At 45.0% G+C, this 14,406-nt stretch overlaps 1 protein-coding gene across 1 annotated transcript; it reads left to right on the top strand.

Moving 5' to 3' along the window:
• Window positions 1-4,440: 4,440 nt before the first annotated feature.
• Window positions 4,441-9,917, top strand: Snrpe (small nuclear ribonucleoprotein polypeptide E). The gene is made up of 5 exons (XM_051147446.1): window positions 4,441-4,601; window positions 5,043-5,069; window positions 5,907-5,969; window positions 8,484-8,562; window positions 9,769-9,917. The coding sequence occupies exons 1-5, from the start codon at window positions 4,548-4,550 to the stop codon at window positions 9,822-9,824; spliced, it is 279 nt and encodes a 92-aa protein (XP_051003403.1). The 5' UTR covers window positions 4,441-4,547; the 3' UTR covers window positions 9,825-9,917.
• Window positions 9,918-14,406: the final 4,489 nt, after the last annotated feature.

The following is a 14,406-nucleotide window of genomic DNA, read 5'->3' as shown; positions in this document are numbered from 1 at the left end:
ACAGTGATGTACACCTGTGATCCCAGCAGTTAGAAGGCAGTCTGTGGTACGAGCGATACTCCACAGACACCATGTCCATAAAATTAGGCCAGAGTATCTATCTCTCTGAGTGAGTTAGTGCTCCTCACGCATGTTTACAGACATTGGGAGTGTCACGAAAATCTCCAGATTGACAAGGATATTATGATTGATTGTACTACGATTGATTATTATATTCCTTCATATGTCAGCAAATATAATATGTATGAAATGACATTCTGGAGGTTGGAGAAATGGCTCAGTGGTTAAAAGCATTTCTTTATGCAGCAGATCCAGGTTCAATTCTCAGCACCCACATGTCTGCTCACAATTGTCCATAACTCTAGCTCTGGGGGAGCCAATACCTTTTTCTGACCTCTGGGTATCTGGCATGAAAATGACATGCAAGCAAAAACACTCATACATATAAATGAATTTTTAAAATAAATCTTTTTAAAATGGCATTCTGTACTTAATTTCAATAGTTATTTTGTTTGTTTCGTTTTGTTTTTGAGACAGCGTTTTTCTGTGTAGCCCTGTTTGTTCAGGAACTTACCTTGTAGACCAGGCTGGACTCCAACTCAGAGTTCTGCTTGCCTCTGCCTCCTGAGTGCCCCATCATGCCCAGCTTTAGAAAAAATTTCTTTCCTTTTTTTTTTTTAAAGATTTATTTACCTATTACATATACAGTGTTCTGCCTGCATGTGTGCCTGCATACCAGAAGAGGGCACCATATCTCATTATAGATGGTTGTGAGCCACCATGTGGTTGAGCTCAGGACCTCCAGAAGAGCAGTCAGTGCTCTTAACCACTGAGCCATCTCTCCAGCCCCAGAGAAAATTTCAAACACAATGACAAGGAAGTTTTAAAATAAAATCCAGGTAGTTACCTAGCTTTAACAATTACAAATTCGGCCGGGTGTGGTGGTGCATGCCTTTAATCCTAGCACTTGGGAGGCAGAGGCAGGTGGATCGCTGTGAGTTCGAGGCCTGCCTGGGCTGCAAAGCAAGTCTAGGACAGCCAAAGCTACACAGAGAACCCCTGTCTCAAAAAACAAACAAACAAACAAACAAAAAAGGAGCCAGGCGTGGTGGCTCATGCCTTTAATCCCAGCACTCTGGCAACAGAAGCAGGCAGATCTCTGAGTTCGAGGTTAGCCTGGTCTACACTGAAAGTTCCACAACTGCTGTGACTACAGAATGAGACCTTGTCTTCAAACAAACAAACAAACAAACAAACAAATGAAAGCTCCCATCATAATACTTTTATAAGATTGGCGCTCATGTTATGCCCATCTAAAGAAGACCTTAGGTAAGCAAATTTAGATTGTCACTTGACCTAAGTGCTATCTCTCCTAATGTGCCAGTCCAAAATCCTTTCAATTCTGAGCTTCCTTATTAGAAAGCAAATATTCCAATTAGATAAAATTTGAACCATGCCACAAGTCATGTCCTAACAGAAAACTGGGTAGGTTTGCCTACTAATATAGGCACATTTAATTAGTCCCTTTTCTTGCTAGTTGTGTCATCCAGGGGGTGGGGCAGGAACCAAGTTTTAACACGCACACGTATCCAGATAGTTCCTGATTTGCAATTGTTTAACCTGAAGATGGTGTGAAAGCAATATGAATTCTGCAAAAAACGTACTTTGCATTTTGAATTTTGCTCTTTTCCCTGGTAAGCTACTCTAGATAACTTTCTGGTGAGGTGGGGGCAGCTGTAGTTCTGTGTGAAAGGCTGAGGTGTCGCTAAATGATGGTGCTGAATAGACAAGGCATATATATTTTTTATACATTTATTTTTATTTTATGTGCATTGGTGTTTCACCTACATGTATGTCTGTGTGAGGGTGTCAGATCACTTGGAGCTGGAGTTACAGACAGTTGTGAGCTGCCATGTGGGTGCTAGGAATTGAACCCGGGTCCTCTGGAAGAGCAGCCAGTGCTCTTAACCGCTGAGCCATCTCTCCAACACTGGCATATACAGATTCAACAATTTTATGTGTGCACATTTGTATATATTCGCAAGTGTGCAAGTGCACATGGAGGCCAAAGGATGTCATCAAGTGACCTCTGTCTGCCTGTCTGTCTCTGTCTCTGTCTCTCTCTCTCTTTTTCCAAACAGGGTTTCTCTGTTACACAGAGTTCTGGCTGTCCTGGACTCAGTTGTAGACCAGGCTGTAGTCTTTGAACTTTTTCAGACCTACTTTATTTGGGGTTCTTTAATGCTTATACCTCCCTTCCAACCTACCTACCCTAGATAGAAGAGAAAAGAGACTAATGGGGACAGGAGAAGTAGACCTTTTAGACTCAGTTCCTTGGAGCAATTCCACTGTGGCGTAGTCGGCAGGATTCCAATGGACCTGCTAAACAGCAAACCAGCAATTCAGCGAAGGTGAGTACAACCACAGCCACTGGAACCCAGAGCAGAAGCCAGAACTCGGAGCCTCGAAGCATTCTCTGTAGCGTGTCTCTCTAGGAGCATCTTGAAGTGGAGTGACAAACAGCCAAGACCAAAATGCCCCACCTCTGGTTTGGGGCTCATATGTATATCTCCTCTCAGAGTCCATACTAGGATATTCATCAGTTGGCAAAGACCACGCTCCCGCAAGGTGGACAAACATCACCTGTTCTCTCCCAAGTCTGTTTCCACTGCACACCCTTACACAAGTCTGTGTCACATCCCACACTTGGGATCAAAACAAAAACATGTTTACAACCACTACACCAGGCTGGCCTCGAACTCACAGAGATCTGCCTGCCTCTGCCTCCCCTAGTGCTGGGATTAAAGATGTGTGCCACCACATCTGGCTCAAGTGTCCTTCTCAATCATTCTTCATCATATCTTTTGAGACAGGGTCTCTCTTGAATATAGAGCTTGCCAATTAAGCTAGACTAGTTGGCTAGCAAGCCCAGGCATCCTTCTGAATCTGCATTTCCAGTGCTGGAATTATAGGCACATACCCATCTGTGTCAAGCTTGTGCATAGCTGCTGGTGACTGTACTCCTGTCCTACCTACCAAGCCATCTCCCCAGGGCCCTCAGTATCTGTATTAAATGCATTTTTAAAAAAACTTAGATTTCCTATTTACCTTAAGTTTATAAGGTTGTAATTCCATGTAGGCTGTTTTGAAGCAAGGGTTCACGCAGCTTAGATTGATCTGGAACGCACTATTCAGCAGGCGACCTTAAGCTGATGCTCTTACTTGAGACTTCCACGAGCTGAGATGACAGCAAATCTCAGGTGTGTGCAAATCCCATACAGTTCAAGCCCGTAGGCTGTTACCTCCTCCAGTCTTCAACTTCCGTGCTGAAGGATGGTGTGCTGGGGGATGTATTTTGATGCTAATTACTGCTTGCTGTCTCTGTGACCCGCTTTTTGATGAATAAAAAGCCATCCCACCTGGGCAGGGCAAAGGAGATAGGTGGGGCTAGGAGAGAGAGGAATCCTGGGAAGAAAAGAAAAGGAAAAAAAAAAAAAGCCACGATGAGGAAAGAGACCCGAGGAAGAGAGAAAGGCCACCATGGGTTAGATGGAAGAGAAACACACGGCCAGAGTGGATGAGGATGAAAGATTTGGCCCAGATGACGTACATTAACAAGTATTAAAGATTATAGATAAAAGTTATTAAAAACATGATATGGGATTGGGGCAGGGATCCCATACCTGCCCCACTCTAAAAAATAGTTTAGAGGATTGATGTCTGCCCTGCCCCAGGTTAACTAAGGTTATTTTAAAATATAACAAGTGTCTGTGTCTTAATTGATAGCTAGCGGGACCTAGTGATAATATAAATAATACAGATCATTATAAAACAATAATGGTGAGACCTAATGACTTATCATTAGTCACACAACTCTTGAGAGGGATTTGAACCCACCAGCGGATTTCAGCACCTGCAAACGAGATAGCTTGCCATCTTCAGTTGACATCTCAACACTAACCGTAAAGGTGATATTAGTTGAATCTGTTATTGGCACAAACTACTGCTTTGGGCATGACAATCCAGATGGTCTGGGGCCTAGAACTCATGATAGTTTTTTGTTTTTCAAGACAGGGTTTCTCTGTGTAGCCTTGGCTGTCCTGGACTCGCTTTAGAGACCAGGCTGGTCTCGAACTCACAGCGATCCGCTTGCCTCTGCCTCCTGAGTGCTGGGATTATAAAGGCGTGCGCCACCACGGCCCGGCCAGTAGATAGTTTTGGACAAGATGCCGCCTGCGCGTGCCTAAATTCCAGAACAGCTCTGCGAATGGCCTCTGACAGGACCCGCAGGGGCCAAAGCGCAGGCGCCTGCCTGAAGCCCTTCAGCCTACCTCCAGGTGGCGCTGACGGACCGACCCCTGTTGACGTGGAGGGTGGCCTGCGGAGGCTCTAACCATAGAGAAAAAGCGGCTCCGTGGCTAGAGAGGCATTTCCCAAGTGGGACCCACGTCGACGTCGACCACATACATTTCCGTTTCCAGGTCTTACTTCCGGAAGTCGCTTTCCGTGGCGGCCTTCTTACTCGTGTGGTCTTTGTGACTTCCACCATGGCGTATCGCGGCCAGGGCCAGAAGGTGCAGAAGGTGATGGTGCAGCCCATCGTATCCTACGCGGCGTGAACTCTGGGCTTTGGGTCCGTAAACGCCGGGAGCGTGGGCGGGGGAGCCGGGCAGCCGGGTGCCGGCCGCTTCCCGTGAGGCCCCGGGGCGACCGAGGAGGCCGGAAAGCGCGCAGAGTTTAAGGGCCGCGGGAGGCGGGCTCGGGTGGACCGTGCGGGGCGAGCGGTTCTAAATGAAAGCGGGCTCGGCCGAACAGGAGAGGAGGGCGTGGGACATCAGGAAGTTTCGAGAAATGAGTGCGGTGGGGAGGTAGCGCCTTCAAAGTTTCTAGGGCACCCCGAGTGCGTGCGCCCGGTGGTCTCTAGCGCTTGTGTAGGAAGCGCGACCTGGCCCTCGGGGCGCTGGAGAGGCGGGTGAGGGTTGCGGGCAGGATCGCTACTGTTTGGTTTGGTTTGGTTTTTTTCCTTGATCGCCGTGTTGCAGAACCTCATCTTCAGATACTTGCAAAATGTACGTAAGTCGCTTGTTCATTGCTTTCTTACTGCCTACTGAAGTGAGCATTGGGCTTATTGGCTATTGGTGTCTATTTCTCTGATCCTTGTGCTTTAGACGTAAAAGTTGAGGGAACCGCAACTTGGGGATAAAGTTTGGGGCGGGGGGCAGGGAAGCGCAAATTAATAAAAGTAGCGTACGCTCGTCCCTGACTCAAGTACGCACACAATCACCATTGCTCTGCAAGAACGAAAACCATAGACTTCACAGGATCTGTTGACAAACTTAGTAGTGACATTTGCGTTTTGCTTTTTTTTCTTGGTTGCGCTTCAAATGAAGAAAAGACCCTAAAAAGAAGGGAAAGTTAGAGAGAAGCTAGTGGCAAGCGCCCCTCATTGGAGAGGTTATAACGATGTTAGTTTTTAAATGTTACAACACAAGTGAAAAATAGTTTTAAGCCATTGTAGTTTTTTAATCGCCAGAATCGAGGTTAAATGGGTGACGGAGAAAGTTGAGGGGATGGTGGCGTTCACCCTGTGTGGCATCCGGGTTTGCTAATGTGACTTTGGTCACTAAAAGCTATTGCTTTGTGCCTGCTGTGAACAATTTTCGCTGTGAGTGTGTTCGTGGCGGAAGCAGTAATTGAAATTTGAGAGTGTGGGAGAATTAGTTTGAATGGCGCCCTATCTGAACATTTATTAAATAAAAATACTCCTCAGCAAGTTAACCAGAGTTGTTAGCTCTTGGGTGTAGACTAATCAGTTACAATTTTTGGCTTATGTGAGTTATTTATTTGGAATCAAAGTGAGAGGCGGGGCCTGTCTAGCTTCGTCAGCATCTTCGTCCTTATTGCAGAGGTCTCGGATCCAGGTGTGGCTGTACGAACAGGTGAACATGCGGATAGAGGGCTGCATCATTGTGAGTACCCGCGCTGCTTTCTTCAGTTCCTTACCAGAAAAAGACATCTCTGAAGACGGCTAGCTAGAGCAATGTACAAGAAGTCAAGGACCCGACCCAAGGGAAGCTCTTGAGGACCCACATCATTTAGCATCTCCCTGCCCTGGCTGATAGGGTTAGATAGGTTTTTTGTTTTGTTTTCTTTCTTTCTTTCTTTCTCCCCTCCTCCCCCCCCCCCTTTTTGTTTTCTTTTGGTTTTTTGAGACAGGGTTTCTCTGTGTAGCCTTGGCCATCCTGGACTCACTTTGTACACCAGGCTGGCCTCGAACTCACAGAGATCCGCCTGCCTCTGCCTCCCGAGTGCTGGGATTAAAGGCGTGCGCCACCACTGCCCAGTGATAGTTCTTTTCTTAAAGAGAATTAAACTTTTAAGAAGAGCTTAGTTTATGGGGGCTGGAGAGGTGGCTCAGTGGTTAAGAGCACTGCCTGCTCTTCCGAAGGACCCGGGTTCAATTCCCAGCACCCACATGGCAGCTCACAACTGTCTGTAACTCCAAGATCTGACACCCTCACACCATTGTGCATAGATTAAAGTTAAATAAAATATTAAAAAAAAAAAAAAAGAAGAAGAAGAAGAGCTTAGTTTGTGAGGAGAGGTAAATGGCAAAAATCAAAATTAGAGAGGGATGGGGTCTAGAGGAGGGTTTTCATTCTGATTAGATAGTTAATGCCTGAATAGAACTGGTGGGGGGAAGTAATACACAAGAGCAGGGTCCTTAAGCTGTGATTTTTGTTCGGTTGATTTTAGTTTTTTATTGTTTTGGTGGTGCCAGGGATCAGACCTAGGGTTTCTTAGATACTAAGCACCTGCTCTACCACTGAGCTACTATCTCAATACGTTTTTGTTGTTTTAGATTTATTTCTATGAGTGTTTTGCATATGTGTGTGTTTAGTGCCCGCACAGGTCAGAAGTTGTTGGCTCACCCGAAAAATGGATGATTGTGAGCCTCCATTGCAGGTTCTGGGAACCAACCCTGGGTCCTTTGCAAGAGCAACAAGTACTCTTAACCACTGCACCATCTCTCTAGCCTCTGATGTTCTTTGTGTGAGGCAGAGCCTTTTTTTTTTTTTTTTTTAATTCATACATTCACTTTACATCCTGATTGGAGTCCCTCCCTCCTCTCCTTCAGGTCCCTCCCTCCCCCCCCCCCTCTTCCCCATGCTCCCTCTCCTTGTCCTCAGAAAAGGGGAGCCCCCCCTCCAACCCACTCCAGCACATCAAGTTGTATCAGGATTGAGCTCCTCATTCACTGAGGCCAGACAAGGCATCCCAGTTAGGCAAAGTGATCAAAAGCAGGCAACAGAGCCCATGCCATAGACAGCACCCGCTCATCTTACTAGGGGACACACATGAGGATCAAACTGCCCATCCGTTACATGTGTGTAGGGGCCTAGGTCCAGTCCGTGCTCTTTGGTTGGTGCTTCCATCTCTGTAAGCCCCCATGGGTCTAGGTTAGCTGACTCTGCTGGTCTTCTTGCAGCGTTCTTGTCCCCTATCTATCCTTCTATCCTCCCCTCTGACTCTTCCACAGGACTCCCCGAGTTCTGCCTAGTGCTTGACTTTGAGTTTCAATATCTGATTCAATCAGCTGCTGGGGGGAGGCAGTCTTTAAGAGAGGCACTTGGAAATCCTCTTGTCTGAACCTCCTAAGTGTTGAGATTAATAGCCATGAAAATTAAAAAAAATTTTTTTTTTAGGGCTAGAGAGATGGCTCAGAGGTTAAGAGGTTAAGACTGTTCTTCCAGAGGTCCTGAGTTCAATTCCCAGCAATCACACAGTGGCTCACAACCATCTGTAATGAGATCTGGTGCCCTCTTCTGGACTGCAGGTGTGCGTGCAGGCAGAGCACCATATATGTAATAATAAATAAATCTTTTTTAAAATTTTTTTTAAAAGATTATTTATTTTTATGTGCATTGGTCTTTCTGCGGGTGTCTGTGTAAGGGTGCCATATCCCCTGTAACAGGAGTTACGAACAGTTTTGAGCTGCCATGTGGGTGCTAGGAATTGAACCTGGGTCTTCTGGAAGAATCTCAGTGCTCTTAACTACTAAACCTGTCTCCTGGAAGAGCACCAAATGCTCTTAACCACTGAGCCATCTCTCCAGCCCCCACATAAGACTCAAGTATAAAGGGCTCAGCAGATAAAGGTGTTTACTGTTTTCCAGAGGACCAAGTTCAGTTCCCAGTACACGCATGAGACAGCTCACAACTGCCTGTACTAATTCTAGCGGGTGGATCTGCCCTCCTTAAGCATGTGCACTTCTGTGTGCACATCCATCCACAAACAAATACATACACATGGTAAAAAATAAAATAAAAAACTTTAAAAGAATATAAATAAATAGATGTTTTAGGTGAAAAAGTAGTGAAGAGATAAACTTCTAAAATTAGTTGATATTTATTTCTGAATCTAATCTTTTAGAACAGTTTGATGGGATTTGTTTGAAAATGATTTGTCACTTGACTTTCCAGGGCTTTGATGAGTACATGAACCTTGTATTAGATGATGCAGAAGAGATTCATTCAAAAACAAAGTCAAGAAAACAACTGGGTAAGAAGAATATAGTTGACTTTACAGATTTCTCTTTATTTCACTGGCAGACTTGAATGATCTGCGCCTAAATTCATGTATAAATTTATAAAGTTACTTTTGAAGAGAGAAATACACTTTTTTGTTTGTTTGAGACAGGGTTTCTTGGTGGCGAGGTTCACTTTAAAGTCATCTTCCCACTTATTCATAACCCACTCCTTTGTTTTTGTTTGTTTGTTTACTGATGGGGTCTTATGTAGCCGTAGCCCGGGCTAGTCTCAGTCTTGCTAAGGATGACACTGAGCTGCTGACCTACCTTCCTGCCTCTACCTCCCAAGTTTTAAGGTCACTTAACACCACGCCCGGGCAATGACGTTAAATATGGTAACTGGTGCTCACTTATGTATTAAAACTAAACAGAATGTGACACCGTTGACTGCTTCCTTCAAACACTTCCCCTTGGTTCTGTGATATAGTACATGAGTTTTTATTATTCATCTCTGCTTGTTTCTTTTCAGGCTTCTGTCTATTTATCCTTTGCCACTCAACCATTAAATATTTGAGGCTGGGTTCCAGCTGTCCTTTGCTTGTTTTCCCTAGGCCAGTAGTTCTTAACCTGTGGGTCATGACCCCTTTGAGAGTTGAACAACCCTTTCGCTAGGGTTGCCTAGAAAACACAGGTATTCATTACAATTCGTAACAGCAAAATTACAGTTATGCAGTAGCAATAAATTTTATGGTTGGGGTCCCCCACAACATGAGGAACTATTATTAAGGTGTCATAGCAGTAGGCAGGTTGAGAACTTCTGTCCCAGGCACTTATTAAGACCACAGCTCCCGCTACTAATTTATGCATTGACTTCCATATTTATGTGTCCATCCCAAACCTCTTGCTGTGAACCTGCTCAGCGTTTCCTCATGAATGTTTGCAAGGCATCCTATCAGAACCAAATTTACTTCCTACTTACACACTGTTTAGAGTGGGTTTCGTGTTCCTTGCTGAATAGTAGTTTCCACTTGGTTTACTGACTTCTGAGGTCTCTCGTCTCTTTGGTTTTCCTTGGGGTGGGTTGAGTTTCCTGTGGAATGTTGAGTTTATAATATGGACACTTGAAAATGTTTACGTACCTTTATAAGAGAGAAGTATCTCAAAATACTGTTCAAAACCAAATTCTGAGGCTAAAAGATGACTGTATCTCTCGATATTAACAGCTTCTGTTGTTACAGGTCGGATCATGCTAAAGGGAGATAACATTACTCTGCTCCAGAGTGTTTCCAACTAAAAATGGTCACGCACCGGAGAAGTTGAGAAGGCAGTTCAGTGGTTTTAAAAGTGTCTTCTGCTCCGAGAATAGCCTGAAGTGTTTATTTGTATTGTTTAGTACCCCTTATCCAGTGATAATAAATGCTGTGAGATTGTTTTTGTTACAATTGTACATTGTTTGATTCTGGTGGCAAAACCCTTTTACATAGTGGTTCTTCTAGCTCTTGGTATTTTGAAGTTTCTGAGAGTTCTCAGTTGCTCTCGGCATTTGCTTTTCTCAGAGCACGGATCTGTACATTCTTGAGGCAAAGAGTAAGAACTCTGCCTGCACAGATAAGCTGCTAATGTTGGGTGTAATGGGGCCGTAGGGGTTGGGATCTTACAAATAAACAGGTTTTTTTTTTCCACTACTTGGGCCTGGGAGTGTAGTTTGGCACTAGCTGCTGTCTGCCATTCAAGGCCATGGTTTGATCCCCAGTATTCCAAAAGCAAAACCACAGCAACATATTTGGTGCGACAGCACTACCATTGCCAAGGGCAGGGAGTTGAGGACATGTTCTTAGCACTTACAAGACACTGAAGCCCTTGAGAATTTTATTAAGATCAGTGTGAAAACGTGTGGTGGCCCATGCTTGTAAGCCTAGCAGGGTCCTGAAGCAGGAGGATCTGAGGGTCGGGGCTTTGTCTAGACTAGGTAACAAGACTGTTTCACAAGAGCGGAGGAACATTTGAATGTGGACTGAGAGTAAGAAACCTTTACAGGACACTTAGGAAGCTTTTGGGGAAGACCACAGACACCCGGTACAGTAAGTATTAGGTAAAATAATAGCATCGTAAAAAGACATCCTTGTTTATTCTTATCTTTAAGGATTTAGGTTCCTTCCCTGTTGACTCTGTTCTTTAGCAATTAAACTTTATTATGTAACCCAACTAGCTTATAAAAGAAGGAAAAAGGTTAAAGGGACGAAAGAGTGAACCTTTCGGTAGCCGTTCCACGGGACGGATCCTTAGGTGTCTCTCTGGCCGGCGTGCTGATCCAGCTTGTCCGCTGCCCCTGTACGCTCTCTCTGCAGCCGACTTTGTTATTCTCTCTTTCCCAACTCCCTCAGTCACATGGGAAGGACCGGCTCCTTCTCCCAGTGAGGGTCCATTAGAAAGACAATAGTCCAGGTGGGGTTCCCAGGTCTGCTTTCTGAATTCCAGACCCAGGATGGCTCCACTCAGTCTGTCACAAGGTATTCATGGGGTGCCCCAAGGGTAAAGCCCGCCAAGACTGCTCCCACCTGTGACAAAGCTTACTCCTTCCCACACTTCCCAATTGATAAAGCTGGTTGTTTGGTCTGGGAAGTCTCTCAGTGGGTAAGTGTTGCATGAGGCCTGGAGTTAATACCCCAGAACCCAGTGAAAGCTGGTGCCTTGGGGCCTGCCTGTAGGAGGTGGAGACAGAATCCGGGAACGGCTGCAACCTGTGGTTTAGTGATGGGCTTCCCAGATGCATAAGGTGGAGTGATTGAGGAAGACAACCAATGTCAGTCTTGGGGGACACACACAAACACGTGCCCCACAGACCCCATTTTTGCTAACCCCTCTTAAAGTTTTTTATGTTTTTGTTCTGTTGAGACAGGATTTCTCTGTATAGCCCTTAATGTCCCGGAACTTGCTGTAGACCAGACTGGCATTAACTGCCTCTGCCTCCCAAGTGCTGGGATTAAAGGTGTGCACCACCTTCCCAATTTTGTTTGTTTCTCTTTTTTTTAAGTTTTATTTATTACATATTACAGTGTTCTGCCTGCGTGTATGCCTGCACACCAGAAGAGGGCATTTGATCACAGTATAGATGGTTGTGAGTCACCATGGGGTTTCTGGGAACTGAACTCAGGACCTCTGGAAGAGCAGTCAGTGCTCTTAACCTCTGAACCATCTCTCCAGCCCCTTGTTCCTTTCTTTTCTTTTCTTTAAAAACATTTATTTTGATGAGGATGAGCATGTTCGTGCCATAGCACACATGTAGAAATCAGGACAGCTTTCAAGAGTCAGTTCTCCATGTGGGTGGGACCCAGGGATTGAAGGCTGCTAATCAGACTTAAATCTGGTCGATCGTTCTGTCTGTCTGTGAGCACATGCATATGTGCCAGTTCTATGGGTGTGTGTGTGTGTGTGTGTAGGTCAGAGGACAAGATTCTCCTTGAGCCATGGGGTCTAGATGTTCAGCTCAGATTGTCAGGGTTGCTGACACTCAAGTGCCTTTGCCTAGCAAGCCATCTTGCCAGCTTTTTTTTTTTTTCTCTCTTTTTTAATTTATATGTGCACACACATCTATAATGGGAGGGTTTTGGTTTTTCAAGACAGAGTCTATGTGGCCTTAGCTGTCCTGCACTCACTTTGTAGGCCAGGCTGTCCTGGCCTTGAACTCATAGCGATCCACTTGCCTCTACCTCCCGTGTGCTGGGATTAAAGGCGTGCACCACTATGAGAATTTTTGGCTTCTTTAAAAACAGAAATGTTACAGGAATGTTTTTTGTTTTAATCCCGAGTGGGGTATGTAGCTGCTTGAGTTTGTCCACAGCAGCTGACTATGATTTGCCTCATGCTGTAGCAGGGGTGTGTTTTTCCAGCTGCAGATAGTTTCTCCAAGTGTATAATAAATGCTAGAACCTAGATAGGGCCCGGGGTCACCGCTGCTGTTCCCCCTTCTGCTGCTGTTGCTGCTTGCTAGTTGGAGTTATCCTGACAATGAAGAGCAAATGTGCCCCAAGAATCCACACCTCTAATCAACAGGAGGTAGTTGAGTGATAATGAGGCCCAGGCCCGCTCTCCCTCTAACCTCCTTTCTCTCCTACCTGGTGTTGGGGTATTGGAAGGGATAAGGGTGGTGTAGGGAGGTAGGAAGAAGAACCCAACAAAGTAGCCAAAAGTCCACATACACAAATCTGTGTTTATGTGCCTTTGAGACTGCTGGTGACCCTGGCATCGGAAGAGGTCATCAGATTCCTTGGAGCTGGAGTTGCCACCTTTGTGAGCTGCCCTAGGTAGGTGGTTGGATCCAGCTGTGAGCTGATCCTCAGGGTTGAGCAGTAGTACTTGCTGTCAGCCAGCATGGCTTCTAGTCTGCTTTGTTTTGTTTTTGGAACAGGGTCTTCTGTAGTTCAGTCTGTACTCCAATATTTAGATGGGTGTACCCGCCCCTACCTCCCAAGTGTTAGGGTTGCAGGCATGCATTATGTCTGGTTGTATGTGATGCTGGTGATTGAACCCAGGTCCCCACGCATGTTAGACAAGCACTATTAACTGAGCTACATACCCAGGTCTTTGTGTGAACAAATAACTCCTTCCTCAGGATTATTTTTTTCTTTTAGTTAGCATTCAAAGGAATGCGTTTCACTGTTGCACTTTTATAATATGTCATTATATTGTGTCCTCCCCCTTTGTCGTGTGCCTACTTCTGCCTTCCTTGTTTCCCTTTCTTCCTCCCTTCATGTTTCCTCCTTGTACTTGTCTTTCTGAGTGTCCCCTATTTCACGTATGGTAACAATTTCCCATTTTATCCATTCCTTGTAAATGTCATGATTTCCTTATTTTTACCCATGAGGAAAATTTGGTATATATTCCATGGTATATTACTCCATTCATGTTAAGAGACATTAGGCTAGCTTGTGAAAAATGCAACAGGAAACATGGAAATGCTGGTATCTCTGGCATTTTGAGTCAGTCTGAGCCGTATAGCATTTGTGTTTAGTTTTTTGAGAAACTTCCATGCTGGCTTCAGTAGCGGCTACACACCAATAGTGTATAAGGCAAATTTACCTTTCCAACACCTTCACTGGTATGTGTTTTTGTTGTTGTTTTTCTTGATGATAGCTGTTTTGATTGGGGTGAGATGGAATCTTGGTGTAGGTTGCATTGTGTGAGAGAGAGTGTTGGTATGTGTATGTCATGACATGCATGTGGAGTTACAGGGCAACTTCATGTTGGCCCTCATCTTCCAGTTTTTTTTTGAGACAAAGTCTTTTGTTGTCCCCACTACACGTGACAAGGTAGCTAGCCCATAAGCTCCCAGGGAATGACTTGTCTCCATGTCTACTATCAGAAGCACTGAGATTACAAACATGCTCCCATGCCTGGCATTGCCAATCTGGGATCAAACTGAGGTTCTTGTGCTTGTGTGGCAACAGTTTATCCCCTGGGCATATCCCTAGCTCCTCAAATTTCTCCTTCCTTCCTTCCTTCCTTTTCTTTTTTCTTTTTTTTTTTTTTTTTTTTTTTTTTCTTCTTCTTCTCTCTCTCTCTCTCTCTCCTCTCTCTCTCCTCCTCTCTCTCTCTCTGTGTGTGTGTGTGTGTGTTTTGAGACAGGGTTAATAGCCCTGGCTGTCCTGGAACTCACTGTGTAGACCAGGCTGACCTCGAACTCAGAGATCCACCCACCTTTGCCTCCTGAGTGCTGAGATTAAAAGCATGCACCACCACTGCCTTGGCTCCTCAAATCACTTAATTTGCATTTCTGTTGGCTAAGGTTGTTCAACACTTTCTTAAGAATTGATTATTTTGAGAACTGTGCAGCTCACTTGCCCAGTTCTTCATTAAGTAGTTTAGGGTTTGGGTGT

Source organism: Acomys russatus, chromosome 6 (genome assembly GCF_903995435.1).
Source record: "Acomys russatus chromosome 6, mAcoRus1.1, whole genome shotgun sequence".
Classification (NCBI taxonomy): Eukaryota; Metazoa; Chordata; class Mammalia; order Rodentia; family Muridae; genus Acomys; species Acomys russatus.
Note: the sequence above shows the minus strand (reverse complement) of the source record. Positions and strands in the feature narration are given on the sequence as shown.

Coding starts and splice junctions, on each gene's coding strand:
- Snrpe (XM_051147446.1), top strand. CDS start 4,548: ATGGCGTATCGCGGCCAGGGCCAGAAGGTGCAGAAGGTGATGGTGCAG. Junction 5,070..5,906: donor TCTTCAGATACTTGCAAAAT/GTACGTAAGTCG, acceptor TCCTTATTGCAG/AGGTCTCGGATCCAGGTGTG. Junction 8,563..9,768: donor AAAGTCAAGAAAACAACTGG/GTAAGAAGAATA, acceptor CTGTTGTTACAG/GTCGGATCATGCTAAAGGGA.